The sequence below is a fragment of the Oncorhynchus masou genome, chromosome 29 (genome assembly GCF_036934945.1).
Source record: "Oncorhynchus masou masou isolate Uvic2021 chromosome 29, UVic_Omas_1.1, whole genome shotgun sequence".
In the NCBI taxonomy this organism is placed as follows: domain Eukaryota; kingdom Metazoa; phylum Chordata; class Actinopteri; order Salmoniformes; family Salmonidae; genus Oncorhynchus; species Oncorhynchus masou.
In genome coordinates, this window is record NC_088240.1 from 75,978,173 (window position 1) to 75,993,534 (window position 15,362).

A 15,362-nucleotide genomic window follows, 5' to 3' on the forward strand; every position below is an offset into this window, starting at 1 on the left:
TGAAATTTATTGTAGTGTGGGAAGACAGTGTTAGTGGTATGTAGTGTGGGAAGACAGCGTTAGCGATATGTAGTGTAATGTGGGAAGACAGTGTTTGTGATATGTAGTGTGGGAAGACAGTGTTTGTCATCTGTAGTGTAATGTGGGAAGACAGTGTTGGTGATATGTAGTGTAATGTGGGAAGACAGTGTCAGTGATATGTAGTGTAGTGTGGGAAGACAGTGTTTGTGATATGTAGTGTAATGTGGGAAGACAGTGTTAGTGATACGAAGTGTGGGAAGACAGTGTTAGAGGTATGTGGTGTAGTGTGGGAATATAGTGTTAGTGATATGGAGTGTAGTGTGGGAAGATAGTGTTAGTGATATGTAGTGTAGTGTGGGAAGACAGTGTTCGTGGTATGTAGTGTAGTGTGGGAATATAGTGTTAGTGATATGGAGTGTGGGAAGACAGTGTTAGTGATATGTAGTGTAGGAAGACAGGGTTAGTGATATGGAGTGTGGGAAGACAGTGTTAGTGATGTGTAGTGTAATGTGTGAAGACAGTGTTAGTGAAATGTATTGTAGTGTGGGAAGACAGGGTTAGTGATATGTAGTGTGGGAAGACAGTGTTAGTGATATGTAGTGTAGGAAGACAGGGTTAGTGATATGGAGTGTGGGAAGACAGTGTTAGTGATGTGTAGTGTAATGTGTGAAGACAGTGTTAGTGAAATGTAGTGTAGTGTGGGAAGACAGGGTTAGTGATATGTAGTGTGGGAAGACAGTGTTAGTGATATGTAGTGTAATGTGTGAAGACAGTGTTAGTGAAATGTATTGTAGTGTGGGAAGACAGTGTTAGTGGTATGTAGTGTAGTGTGGGAAGACAATGTTAGTGATATGTAGTGTGGGAAGACAGTGTTTGTGATATGTAGTGTAATGTGGGAAGACAGTGTTTGTGATATGTAGTGTGGGAAGACAGTGTTAGTGATATTTCGTGTAATGTGTGAAGACAGTGTTAGTGAAATTTATTGTAGTGTGGGAAGACAGTGTTAGTGGTATTAAGTGTGGGAAGACAGCGTTAGCGATATGTAGTGTAATGTGGGAAGACAGTGTTTGTGATATGTAGTGTGGGAAGACAGTGTTTGTGATCTGTAGTGTAATGTGGGAAGACAGTGTTGGTGATATGTAGTGTAATGTGGGAAGACAGTGTCAGTGATATGTAGTGTAGTGTGGGAAGACAGTGTTTGTGATATGTAGTGTAATGTGGGAAGATAGTGTTAGTGATACGAAGTGTGGGAAGACAGTGTTAGTGGTATGTGGTGTTGTGTGGGAAGATAGTGTTAGTGGTATGTAGTGTAGTGTGGGAAGACAGTGTTAGTGATATGTCGTGTAATGTGGGAAGACAGTGTTTGTGATATGTAGTGTGGGAAGACAGTGTTAGTGATATGTAGTGTAATGTGTGAAGACAGTGTTCGTGAAATTTATTGTAGTGTGGGAAGACAGTGTTAGTGGTATGTAGTGTAGTGTGGGAAGACAATGTTAGTGATATGTAGTGTGGGAAGACAGCGTTAGTGATGTGTAGTGTCGTGTGGGAAGACAGGGTTAGTGATATGTCGTGTAATGTGGGAAGACAGTGTTCGTGGTATGTAGTGTAATGTGGGAAGACAGTGTCAGTGATATGCAGTGTAGTGTGGGAAGACAGTGTTTGTGATACGTAGTGTAATGTGGGAAGACAGTGTTTGTGATATGTAGTGTAATGTGGGAAGACAGTGTTAGTGATACGAAGTGTGGGAAGACAGTGTTAGTGATATGTAGTGTAATGTGTGAAGACAGTGTTCGTGAAATGTATTGTAGTGTGGGAAGACAGTGTTAGTGGTATGTAGTGTGGGAAGACAATGTTAGTGGTATGTAGTGTAGTGTGGGAAGACAATGTTAGTGATATGTAGTGTGGGAAGACAGCGTTAGTGATGTGTAGTGTCGTGTGGGAAGACAGTGTTAGTGATATGTAGTGTGGGAAGACAGTGTTAGTGATATGTAGTGTAATGTGTGAAGACAGTGTTCGTGAAATTTATTGTAGTGTGGGAAGACAGTGTTAGTGGTATGTAGTGTAGTGTGGGAAGACAATGTTAGTGATATGTAGTGTGGGAAGACAGCGTTAGTGATGTGTAGTGTCGTGTGGGAAGACAGTGTTAGTGATATGTAGTGTAGGAAGACAGTGTTAGTGATATGTAGTGTGGTGTGGGAAGATAGTGTTAGTGGTATGTAGTATAGTGTGGAAAGATAGTGTTAGTGGTATGTAGTGTAGTGTGGAAAGATAGTGTTAGTGATATGCAGTGTAGTATGGGAAGACAGTGTTAGTGATATGCAGTGTGGGAAGATAGTGTTAGTGATATGTAGTGTAGTGTGGGAAGACAGTGTTCGTGGTATGTAGTGTAGTGTGGGAATAAAGTGTTAGTGATATGGAGTGTGGGAAGACAGTGTTAGTGATATGTAGTGTGGGAAGACAGGGTTAGTGATATGGAGTGTGGGAAGACAGTGTTAGTGATATGTAGTGTGGGAAGACAGTGTTAGTGATATGTAGTGTGGTGTGGGAAGATAGTGTTAGTGGTATGTAGTGTAGTGTGGAAAGATAGTGTTAGTGATATGTAGTGTCGTGTGGGAAGACAGTGTTAGTGATATGTAGTGTAGTGTGGGAAGACAGTGTTAGTGATATGTAGTGTAATGTGGGAAGACAGTCTTTGTGGTATGAAGTGTAGTGTGGGAAGAGAGTTTTAGTGATATGTCGTGTGGGAAGACAATGTTAGCTATATGTAGTGTGGGAAGACAGTGTTAGTGGTATGTAGTGTGGTGAGGGAAGACAGTGTTCGTGGTATGTAGTGTCGTGTGGGAAGACAGTGTTAGTGATATGTAGTGTAGTGTGGGAAGACAGTGTTAGTGGTATGTAGTGTAATGTGGGAAGACAGTGTTAGTGGTATGTAGTGTAATGTGGGAAGACAGTGTTAGTGGTATGTAGTGTAGTGAGGGAAGACAGTGTTCGTGGTATGTAGTGTAGTGTGGGAAGACAGTGTTAGTGGTATGTAGTGTTGTGTGGGAAGACAGTGTTTGTGGCATGTAGTGTAGTGTGGGAAGACACTGTTAGTGATATGTAGTGTAATGTGGGAAGACAGTGTTAGTGATATGTAGTGTGATGTGGGAAGACAGTGTTTGTGGAATGTAGTGTAGTGTGGGAAGACAGTGTTAGTGATATATAGTGTAGTGTAGGAAGACAGTGTTAGTGAAATGTAGTGTAGTGTGGGAAGACAGTGTTTGTGATATGTAGTGTAGTGTGGGAAGACAGTGTTCGTGATATGTAGTGTGGGAAGGCAGTGTTAGTGATATGTAGTGTAGTGTGGGAAGACAGTGTTAGTGGTATGTAGTGTGGTGAGGGAAGACAGTGTTCGTGGTATGTAGTGTCGTGTGGGAAGACAGTGTTAGTGATATGTAGTGTGGGAAGACAGTGTTAGTGATATGTAGTGTCATGTGGGAAGATAGTGTTCGTGATATGTAGTGTGGTGTGGGAAGATAGTGTTAGTGGTATGTAGTGTAGTGTGGGAAGATAGTGTTAGTGGTATGTAGTGTAGTGTGGAAAGATAGTGTTAGTGATATGTAGTGTAGTATGGGAAGACAGTGTTAGTGATATGTAGTGTGGGAAGACAGTGTTAGTGATATGTAGTGTTGGAAGACAGTGTTAGTAATATGCAGTGTAGTGTGGGAAGACAGTGTTAGTGATATGTATTGTGGTAAGACAGTGTTAGTGATATGTAGTGCAGTGTGGGAAGACAGGGTTAGTGATATATGGTGTTGTGTGGGAAGACAGTGTTGGTGATGTGTAGTGTAGGAAGACAGTGTTAGTGATATGTAGTGTTGTGTGGGAAGATAGTGTTAGTGGTATGTAGTGTAGTGTGGAAAGATAGTGTTAGTGATATGTAGTGTAGTATGGGAAGACAGTGTTAGTGATATGTAGTGTGGGAAGATAGTGTTAGTGGTATGTAGTGTAGTGTAGGAAGATAGTGTTCGTGATATGTAGTGTAATGTGGGACGATAGTGTTAGTGGTATGTAGTGTAGTGTGGGAAGATAGTGTTAGTGATATGTAGTGTAGTGTGGGAAGATAGTGTTAGTGGTATGTAGTGTAGGGTGGGAAGACAGTGTTAGTGGTATGTAGTGTAATGTGGGAAGAGAGTGTTAGTGGTATGTAGTGTAGTGAGGGAAGACAGTGTTCATGGTATGTAGTGTAGTGTGGGAAGACAGTGTTAGTGGTATGTAGTGTTGTGTGGGACGACAGTGTTTGTGGTATGTAGTGTAGTGTGGGAAGACACTGTTAGTGGTATGTAGTGTAGTATGGGAAGACAGTGTTAGTGATATGTAGTGTGGGAAGACAGTGTTAGTGGTATGTAGTGTAGTTTGGGAAGACAGTGTTAGTGATATGTAGTGTAGTATGGGAAGACAGTGTTAGTGATATGTCGTGTGGGAAGATAGTGTTTGTGGTATGTAGTGTAGTGTGGGAAGATAGTGTTAGTGATATGTGTTGTAGTGTGGGAAGATAGTGTTAGTGGTATGTAGTGTAGTGTGGGAAGATAGTGCTAGTGATATGTAGTGTGATGTGGGAAGACAGTGTTAGTGATATGTAGTGTGATGTGGGAAGACAGTGTTAGTGATATGTAGTGTAGGAAGACAGGGTTAGTGATATGTAGTGTAGTGTGGGAAGACAGTGTTAGTGATATGTAGTGTGGGAAGACAGTGTTAGTAATATGCAGTGTAGTGTGGGAAGACAGTGTTAGTGATATGTAGTGTGGGAAGACAGTGTTAGTGATATGAAGTGTGGGAAGACAGTGTTAGTGATATGTAGTGCAGTGTGGGAAGACAGGGTTAGTGATATATGGTGTTGTGTGGGAAGACAGTGTTGGTGATATGTAGTGTAGGAAGACAGTGTTAGTGATATGTAGTGTGGTGTGGGAAGATAGTGTTAGTGGTATGTAGTGTGATGTGGGAAGATAGTGTTAGTGGTATGTAGTGTAGTGTGGAAAGATAGTGTTAGTGATATGAAGTGTAGTGTAGGAAGACAGTGTTAGTGATATGTAGTGTAGTGTAGGAAGACAGTGTTAGTGATATGTAGTGTAGTGTAGGAAGACAGTGTTAGTGATATGTAGTGTGATGTGGGAAGACAGTGTTTGTGGTATGTAGTGTAGTGTGGGAAGACAGTGTTAGTGATATGTAGTGTAGTGTGGGAAGACAGTGTTCGTGATATGTAGTGTGGTGTGGGAAGACAGTGTTCGTGGTATGTAGTGTAGTGTGGAAAGACAGTGTTAGTGATATGTAGTGTAGTGTAGGAAGACAGTGTTAGTGATATGTAGTGTAGTGTAGGAAGACAGTGTTAGTTATATGTAGTGTATTGTGGGAAGACAGTGTTAGTGATATGTAGTGTAGTGTGGGAAGACAGTGTTAGTGGTATGAAGTGTAGTGTGGGAAGATAGTTTTAGTGATATGTCGTGTGGGAAGACAATGTTAGCTATATGTAGTGTGGGAAGACAGTGTTAGTGGTATGTAGTGTGGTGAGGGAAGACAGTGTTCGTGGTATGTAGTGTCGTGTGGGAAGACAGTGTTAGTGATATGTAGTGTAGTGTGGGAAGACAGTGTTAGTGGTATGTAGTGTAATGTGGGAAGACAGTGTTAGTGGTATGTAGTGTAATGTGGGAAGACAGTGTTAGTGGTATGTAGTGTAGTGAGGGAAGACAGTGTTCGTGGTATGTAGTGTAGTGTGGGAAGACAGTGTTAGTGGTATGTAGTGTAATGTGGGAAAACAGTCTTTGTGGTATGAAGTGTAGTGTGGGAAGATAGTTTTAGTGATATGTCGTGTGGGAAGACAATGTTAGCTATATGTAGTGTGGGAAGACAGTGTTAGTGGTATGTAGTGTGGTGAGGGAAGACAGTGTTCGTGGTATGTAGTGTCGTGTGGGAAGACAGTGTTAGTGATATGTAGTGTGGGAAGACAGTGTTAGTGATATGTAGTGTAGTGTGGGAAGACAGTGTTAGTGATATGTAGTGTAGTGTGGAAAGACAGTGTTAGTGATATGAAGTGTAGTGTGGGAAGACAGTGTTAGTGATATGAAGTGTAGTGTGGGAAGACAGTGTTAGTGATATGTAGTGTGGGAAGATAGTGTTAGTGATATGTAGTGTAGGAAGACAGTGTTAGTGTGGGAAGACAGTGTTAGTGATATGTAGTGTGAGAAGACAGTGTTGTGTGGGAAGACCGGGTTAGTGGTATGCAGTGAGGGTAGTAGTGTATATACAGTGTTAGTGGTATGTAGTGAGGGTAGTAGTGTATATACAGTGTTAATGGTATGTAGTGAGGGTAGTAGTGTATATACAGTGTTAGTGGTATGTAGTGAGGGTAGTAGTGTATATACAGTGTTAGTGGTATGTAATGTTGTGTGGGAAGACAGGGTTAGTGGTATGCAGTGAGGGTAGTAGTGTATATACAGTGTTATTGGTATATAGTGAGGGTCGTAGTGTATATACAGTGTTAGTGGTATATCGTGAAAGTAGTAGTGTATATACAGTGTTATTGGTATATAGTGAGGGTAGTAGTGTATATACAGTGTTATTGGTATATAGTGAGGGTAGTAGTGTATATATAGTGTTAGTGGTATATAGTGAAGGTAGTAGTGTATATACAGTGTTATTGGTATATAGTGAGGGTAGTAGTGTATATACAGTGTTAGTGGTATATGGTGAGGGTAGTAGTGTATATACAGTGTTAGTGGTATATAGTGAGGGTAGTAGTGTATATACAGTGTTATTGGTATATAGTGAGGGTAGTAGTGTATATACAGTGTTAGTGGTATATAGTGAAGGTAGTAGTGTATATACAGTGTTATTGGTATATAGTGAGGGTCGTAGTGTATATACAGTGTTAGTGGTATATCGTGAAAGTAGTAGTGTATATACAGTGTTAGTGGTATATCGTGAGGGTAGTAGTGTATATTCAGTGTTATTGGTATATAGTGAAGGTAGTAGTGTATATACAGTGTTATTGGTATATGGTGAGGGTAGTAGTGTATATACAGTGTTATTGGTATATGGTGAGGGTAGTAGTGTATATACAGTGTTATTGGTATATGGTGAGGGTAGTAGTGTATATACAGTGTTAGTGGTATATCGTGAAAGTAGTAGTGTATATACAGTGTTATTGGTATATAGTGAGGGTAGTAGTGTATATACAGTGTTATTGGTATATAGTGAGGGTAGTAGTGTATATATAGTGTTAGTGGTATATAGTGAAGGTAGTAGTGTATATACAGTGTTATTGGTATATAGTGAGGGTAGTAGTGTATATACAGTGTTAGTGGTATATGGTGAGGGTAGTAGTGTATATACAGTGTTAGTTTTATATAGTGAGGGTAGTAGTGTATATACAGTGTTATTGGTATATAGTGAGGGTAGTAGTGTATATACAGTGTTAGTGGTATATAGTGAAGGTAGTAGTGTATATACAGTGTTATTGGTATATAGTGAGGGTCGTAGTGTATATACAGTGTTAGTGGTATATAGTGAGGGTAGTAGTGTATATACAGTGTTATTGGTATATAGTGAGGGTAGTAGTGTATATACAGTGTTATTGGTATATGGTGAGGGTAGTAGTGTATATACAGTGTTAGTGGTATATCGTGAAAGTAGTAGTGTATATACAGTGTTATTGGTATATAGTGAGGGTAGTAGTGTATATACAGTGTTATTGGTATATAGTGAAAGTAGTAGTGTATATACAGTGTTATTGGTATATAGTGAAGGTAGTAGTGTATATACAGTGTTATTGGTATATGGTGAGGGTAGTAGTGTATGTACAGTGTTATTGGTATATAGTGAGGGTAGTAGTGTATATACAGTGTTATTGGTATATGGTGAGGGTAGTAGTGTATATACAGTGTTATTGGTATATGGTGAGGGTAGTAGTGTATATACAGTGTTAGTGGTATATAGTGAGGGTAGTAGTGTATATACAGTGTTAGTGGTATATAGTGAGGGTAGTAGTGTATATACAGTGTTAGTGGTATATAGTGAGGGTAGTAGTGTATATACAGTGTTAGTGGTATGTAGTGAGGGTAGTAGTGTATATACAGTGTTAGTGGTATATAGTGAGGGTAGTAGTGTATATACAGTGTTAGTGGTATGTGGTGAGGGTAGTAGTGTATATACAGTGTTATTGGTATATGGTGAGGGTAGTAGTGTATATACAGTGTTATTGGTATATGGTGAGGGTAGTAGTGTATATACAGTGTTATTGGTATATGGTGAGGGTAGTAGTGTATATACAGTGTTAGTGGTATATGGTGAGGGTAGTAGTGTATATACAGTGTTATTGGTATATAGTGAGGGTAGTAGTGTATATACAGTGTTAGTGGTATATAGTGAGGGTAGTAGTGTATATACAGTGTTAGTGGTATATCGTGAAAGTAGTAGTGTATATACAGTGTTATTGGTATATAGTGAGGGTAGTAGTGTATATACAGTGTTATTGGTATATAGTGAGGGTAGTAGTGTATATATAGTGTTAGTGGTATATAGTGAAGGTAGTAGTGTATATACAGTGTTATTGGTATATAGTGAGGGTAGTAGTGTATATACAGTGTTAGTGGTATATGGTGAGGGTAGTAGTGTATATACAGTGTTAGTTTTATATAGTGAGGGTAGTAGTGTATATACAGTGTTATTGGTATATAGTGAGGGTAGTAGTGTATATACAGTGTTAGTGGTATATAGTGAAGGTAGTAGTGTATATACAGTGTTATTGGTATATAGTGAGGGTCGTAGTGTATATACAGTGTTAGTGGTATATAGTGAGGGTAGTAGTGTATATACAGTGTTATTGGTATATAGTGAGGGTAGTAGTGTATATACAGTGTTATTGGTATATGGTGAGGGTAGTAGTGTATATACAGTGTTAGTGGTATATCGTGAAAGTAGTAGTGTATATACAGTGTTATTGGTATATAGTGAGGGTAGTAGTGTATATACAGTGTTATTGGTATATAGTGAAAGTAGTAGTGTATATACAGTGTTATTGGTATATAGTGAAGGTAGTAGTGTATATACAGTGTTATTGGTATATGGTGAGGGTAGTAGTGTATGTACAGTGTTATTGGTATATAGTGAGGGTAGTAGTGTATATACAGTGTTATTGGTATATGGTGAGGGTAGTAGTGTATATACAGTGTTATTGGTATATGGTGAGGGTAGTAGTGTATATACAGTGTTAGTGGTATATAGTGAGGGTAGTAGTGTATATACAGTGTTAGTGGTATATAGTGAGGGTAGTAGTGTATATACAGTGTTAGTGGTATGTAGTGAGGGTAGTAGTGTATATACAGTGTTAGTGGTATATAGTGAGGGTAGTAGTGTATATACAGTGTTAGTGGTATGTGGTGAGGGTAGTAGTGTATATACAGTGTTATTGGTATATGGTGAGGGTAGTAGTGTATATACAGTGTTATTGGTATATGGTGAGGGTAGTAGTGTATATACAGTGTTATTGGTATATGGTGAGGGTAGTAGTGTATATACAGTGTTAGTGGTATATGGTGAGGGTAGTAGTGTATATACAGTGTTATTGGTATATAGTGAGGGTAGTAGTGTATATACAGTGTTAGTGGTATATAGTGAGGGTAGTAGTGTATATACAGTGTTAGTGGTATGTAGTGAGGGTAGTAGTGTATATACAGTGTTAGTGGTATGTAGTGAGGGTAGTCGTGTATATACAGTGTTATTGGTATATAGTGAGGGTAGTAGTGTATATACAGTGTTAGTGTTATATAGTGAGGGTAGTAGTGTATATACAGTGTTAGAGGTATATAGTGAGGGTAGTAGTGTATATACAGTGTTAGTGGTATGTAGTGAGGGTAGTAGTTAATATACAGTAGCCTGGTAATGCTAGTTTATCATGGTGTTGTATGTCTCTCTCACTTCCCCCCTCTACTTCCCCTATAGCTCACACCATCTTGAGTGCTAAACCCAACACTTACTGTCAATGAGACTATTAATATTACTCTAATGCTTTCTCACTCAATGTTACACTGTCACACAACACACAGACTGACATTTTAGTAATTTACCAGACCCTCTTATCCAGAGCACGTTATAACAGAAATTAGAGTTAAGTGCTTGCAGATTTGAACCAGCGACCTTTGTGTTACTGACCCAACGCACTTAACCGCTAGGCTACCTGCCACCCTACTTTCATGCACGCACGCACGCACACACACACGCACGCGCCGCACGCACGCACGCACGCACGCATGCACACACACACACACACACACACACACACACACACACACACACACACACAGTCAATCTATCTATAGGTGCTGTAATAATACTAACATAATAATACTATCATGTGACACTGACAAAACTGCAGTATCTGAAGTGTTCTGGTGGTGGTTTAGATACACCTTTACTCTGATACATAAGGAACGGCTCAGTAGGCCCATAATATAGTACTATTGCAGCACTGGCAACATTCTCTGTGATTCCATCAAACTGCCATTTTAACTGCCCCACTGTAAGACACATAACTACTGATACGTGTCAGTCTTTCTCGTCTCTCCTCTCGTTGCCGTTGGAACAAGACAAGCTATTCTCAGAAGCCTTACCACTACCTAATGAATAGGTGTATGTATGTACCATAGAAATGGATGTCTATTTTCTATTGAACCTTTATTTAACTAGGCAAATCAGTTAAGAACAAATTATTTTTTACAATGACGGCCTACCAGGGAACAGTGGGTTAACTGCCTTGTTCAGGGGCAGAACGATTTTTACCTTGTCAGCTCAGGGATTCAATCGAGCAACCTTTCGGTTACTGGCCCAATGCTCTAACCACTAGGATACCTGCCGCCCAGTCTCACAAACTGTACTGTATACTGCTGTATAGCAATTTGTAAGTCGCTCTGGATAAGAGCGTCTGCTAAATGACTTAAATGTAAATGTATACAGTTGCATAGTGCACAGCATGATATGCCTTGCCATTACATGTTCTATGCATTCTGTTTCTATGGTGTGTTCTCCCAGGGGTATTTTGGGTGAAACTGACCTCAACTGAACCTTCACTTCCTGCTGAAGTAGATCACTCTGGTGCCAAGGGGGGTCTAGGAAATGAAGTCTACTGATGAAACGTTTAAACTTTCCTTTCATATTTCACTATTGCTATGAAATCATTCAATGAAAAAAAATGTAGAGTCATTGGACTACAACTGTCTGTAAATCTGTGGCAGGTCAGTAGTGTTGTGTGATAATCCTGTCAGTTAACAAACTGCAAACTGAAACCCTAACATTATGACTGGTGTATTCACAATGAATACTGACAATCAACTGTGTTGTCTGTGTGCAATTCAAGGCATAGATGAGACACTGCAGCTCACCCCTCATGTCAACTATTCACCTGAGTAACCTCATTCTCTATCCAGCGGTGATACTGTACTACATGGACACCATAATATGATGCGTCATCCCGTCACCGTGGTCTGGTCACAGGAATGTACAGGGGGGTTGATTTTAAAAAGCCCTATTCATCACTGTCCACGTCGATGTGAGAAGTGACAAGGTGCTTCATCGCATGAATCATTCCCATCAAATGGATACGCACGCACATACCGTAAATGGTTCACTGTGATGTTATCTATACCTGATTATTCATGACATGCAGTAATACTATTGATATTTGTCGATAGGTTTTTCTGTTATTGATGAATCATTTCCTGTGAATGTATTTTTGAGAAACTATTTCTCCATCATCTCTTAATTTGACATTAAAATGTGACAATATATATATAGGCTAAAGACCACTTCTAATGCCGTTATGTAGGACACATAACTAAAGTGTACCTTTAGGTTCTCTGTTTAAACAGATAGCAAATACTTGTACAGAAAACACACACACCCACCCACCCACCCACACACACACACACACACACACACACACACACACACACACACACACACACACACACACACACACACACACACACACACACACACACACACACACACACACACACACTGCATCCCTGTCCACCCTGGAGAGACGCGTCTGACCTTTCTCTCTGCCTGCGACAGACATCCACACCTCCATCCTCTCCTCCCCTCTCCTCCCTCCATCCATCTCCCTCTCTTTGATGTGCTCTAATTAGCCATGCTCGTTAGACCCGGTGGTGCTAATCAATTGGCTCAGCCCAGATACACACACACACACACAGACAAACACACACACACACACAAACACACACAAACACACACACGGCGAGCTTAATTGGGCCGTGCTAATGAAGGCAGGGAGAGGCACAGACACTCACCTTCTACCCACATATTGCAGAAGTCCATGGTTGCTAGAGCTGCCGTCTTGGTCATATCTGTCTGAGTGTCTGAGTCCCCTTCTTTCTCTAACTGTCTCTGTCTCTCTCTCTCTCTCTCTCTCTGTCTCTCTCTCTCTCACCCAATGGAGGAGTGATAAAAATCATTCTCCCTCTTGTTGTCCACGCCCCCACACATGCCCCACCCCTCCCCACATCCTTACAGAGAGAGAGAAAGAGAAGAGGAAGTAAACAAAAGAAGAGTAGGAAGTGGGGTCAGAAAGAGAAAGGGGGACACGCGAGGTTAAAGAGTGGGAGAGGGTGAGATCTAAGAAATAGAGGAGGAGAAAGAAGAGGGGGAAGACGATCAGTGGAAAGTGACAGGGTGTCTGGAAACTGTCACTCACAGCTCAGAGAAAACAACCTTATGGCTGACTACTGCAGTCACACTGCAGAAAAATGATATTCTACCTAGATTCCTTAGTATTGTATTGAGATAAGTAAGTGAAAATGTTTTGAGTTGATATCGCTCACCCAGAAAATTTATTTTTTGTTTCGAGCCTTTTTGTAGGTTAAAGTAGGAGAAATGGTCTGCCACACTAAGATAATTTACCTTGGTAAGATGAAAAAATATTATGTATCTTACCCCACTTGTATCAAGCCTTTTTAGGTTAAAATCAGCTAAATGATCTGCCAGTTTACCTCTAGTCAACACACTGTAAGAGATATCTAGCTGAGATTTAAAGGTTTTCCAGCGCACTACTTTTATTAACCTTTATTTAACCAGTCAGTTAGGAACAAGTTCTTATTTACAATGACGGTCTGCTCCGGCCAAACCCAGACGACGCTGTGCCAATTGTGCGCCGCCCTATGGGACTCCCAATCACAGCCGGTTGTGATACAGCCTGGAATCAAACCTTAGACCGCTGCGCCACTCAGGAGACCAAACTACCAGGCCAGTTAGAAACTTAACCCATCATATGCCATACAATAAGACTGGGCTCATACATGCTTATAACAAGTGCTATAGCATTATACCTGCTGTCGACTTTAAGTCAAGTGTTACAAAACATTTAATCCACATGCTCAACAGTTTTCATTATATTGCCACTTTTGTTGGTTCTACCTACTCAGACTTTGTTCACTGTCACATGAGGCGGGAGATGTGAGCCATCACAACATCCCCATAAACCACTACCCCTCTCACCCCCACTCCTCAAAAGGAGGAAAAATTGAGTAAGTGCAGCACTATCGCTGACCAACCAGCTTGAGTTCACTACCACAGTGGAAATATGGGTTTCTCTGAAGTAGCACGAGTTAGCCACATGGTGGCAGTATTGGCAATCAATTCCACTTACAGATGCAGACAGCATCCATCCAAGGCCCAGGAGAGGGAACTGGACCCCCCATTCTCTCTCTCTCTCTCTCTCTCTCTCTCTCTCTCTCTCTCTCTCTCTCTCTCTCTCTCTCTCTCTCTCTCTCTCTCCACTAATTCAAAAAATATTGAAAGGAGAGCTCTCAAGTTTGCGTGTGTGTGTGTGTGTGTGTGTTAGAAGGTGGTGACCCCAGCAGTCATGGTTGTCCAGAGACAGTGACAGACTGCGTGTGGGGAGGGGGTGTGTCTATGGGTCAGAGGTCGTCTGGGCAGCCTGGATTTGGCCGTGGCCCTACTACCACCATCCCCCCTCTCCCGTGTGTGTGTGTGTGTGTGTCATGTCCAGGGACAAGGGGGTCCTTCCTGCCTTTGAGGAGGTCTAAGCCTTGGTTACCATGACAACCAGACCCAGCGACACTCCATTATGGGTAATCTGAGGATGCTGGGGTAAGACACCCTTATTTGGGCAACATAATATCACAGACATTACATAATAACATAATGATTAGGAACCAATACAATGACATACAACATCAAATAAAGAAATCCTTTCATGGAATTTCAGAAACACACTGCTGTACTTGATTAATAATTGTATCGATTTAACTATATATATTTTAATACGGAATAAAAACACATACACAGAAAAAGAAAAAAAATCACACACACACACACACACACACACACACACACACACACACACACACACACACACACACACACACACACACACACACACTAACAATCTGATAGTGGGACCCCAGGGAGGGGGATGGGGAGGCTGGGGCCTTCTGAGTAACATCAATCACCCTGCTGTCACTGAGAGAGGGAGGGGAGGGGAGGAGGGAGGGAGGGAGGGAGGGGGAGAGAGGTAAAGAGATAAAGAGAGAGGAAAGGAGGGATGGAGGGGGAGAGAGGTAAAGAGATAGAGAGAGAGGGAGGGCAGGGGGAGGGAATGGGAGGGGAGGAGGGAAGGAGGGAAGGAGGGGGAGGGAGGTAAAGAGATAGAGAGAGAGGGAGGGCAGGGGGAGGAGGGAGGGAATGGGAGGGGAGGAGGGAAGGAGGGAAGGAGGGGGAGGGAGGTAAAGAGGGGAGCCCAGAGCAGATACACACATCATCATCTTTACACTGGTGTTGGACCAACAATGTGTGTTTGTCTGACCACTGTGTGTGTGTGCGTGTGCGTGTGCGTTCACCAGGCCCTCCTCTATCTCTCACCTCCTCTTTCACCTTCACCAGGCCCTCCTCTATCTCTCTCCTCCTCTTTCACCTTCACCAGGCCCTCCTCTATCTCTCTCCTCCTCTTTCACCTTCTCCAGGCCCTCCTCTATCTCTCACCTCCTCTTTCACTTTCACCAGGCCCTCCTCTATCTCTCGCCTCCTCTTTCACCTTCACCAGGCACCCCTCTATCTCTCGCCTCCTCTTTCACCTTCACCCGGCCCTCCTCTATCTCTCTCCTCCTCTTTCACCTTCACCAGGCCCTCCTCTATCTCTCTCCTCCTCTTTCACCTTCACCAGGCCCTCCTCTATCTCTCTCCTCCTCTTTCACCTTCACCAGGCCCTCCTCTATCTCTCACCTCCTCTTTCACCTTCACCAGGCCCTCCTCTATCTCTCGCCTCCTCTTTC

General features: G+C 41.7%; 1 protein-coding gene across 1 annotated transcript in view; it reads right to left on the reverse strand.

Annotated features, from left to right (window-relative positions):
• The window catches only part of LOC135520566 (POU domain, class 2, transcription factor 2-like), a 30,547-nt gene extending 18,079 nt beyond the window's left edge, over positions 1 to 12,468 (reverse strand). The window contains 1 exon segment of the mRNA XM_064946212.1: positions 12,363 to 12,468. Coding sequence (XP_064802284.1) covers positions 12,363 to 12,417 — 55 coding nt within the window. The 5' untranslated portion in view covers positions 12,418 to 12,468.
• Between the last annotated feature and the right edge of the window lie 2,894 nt (positions 12,469 to 15,362).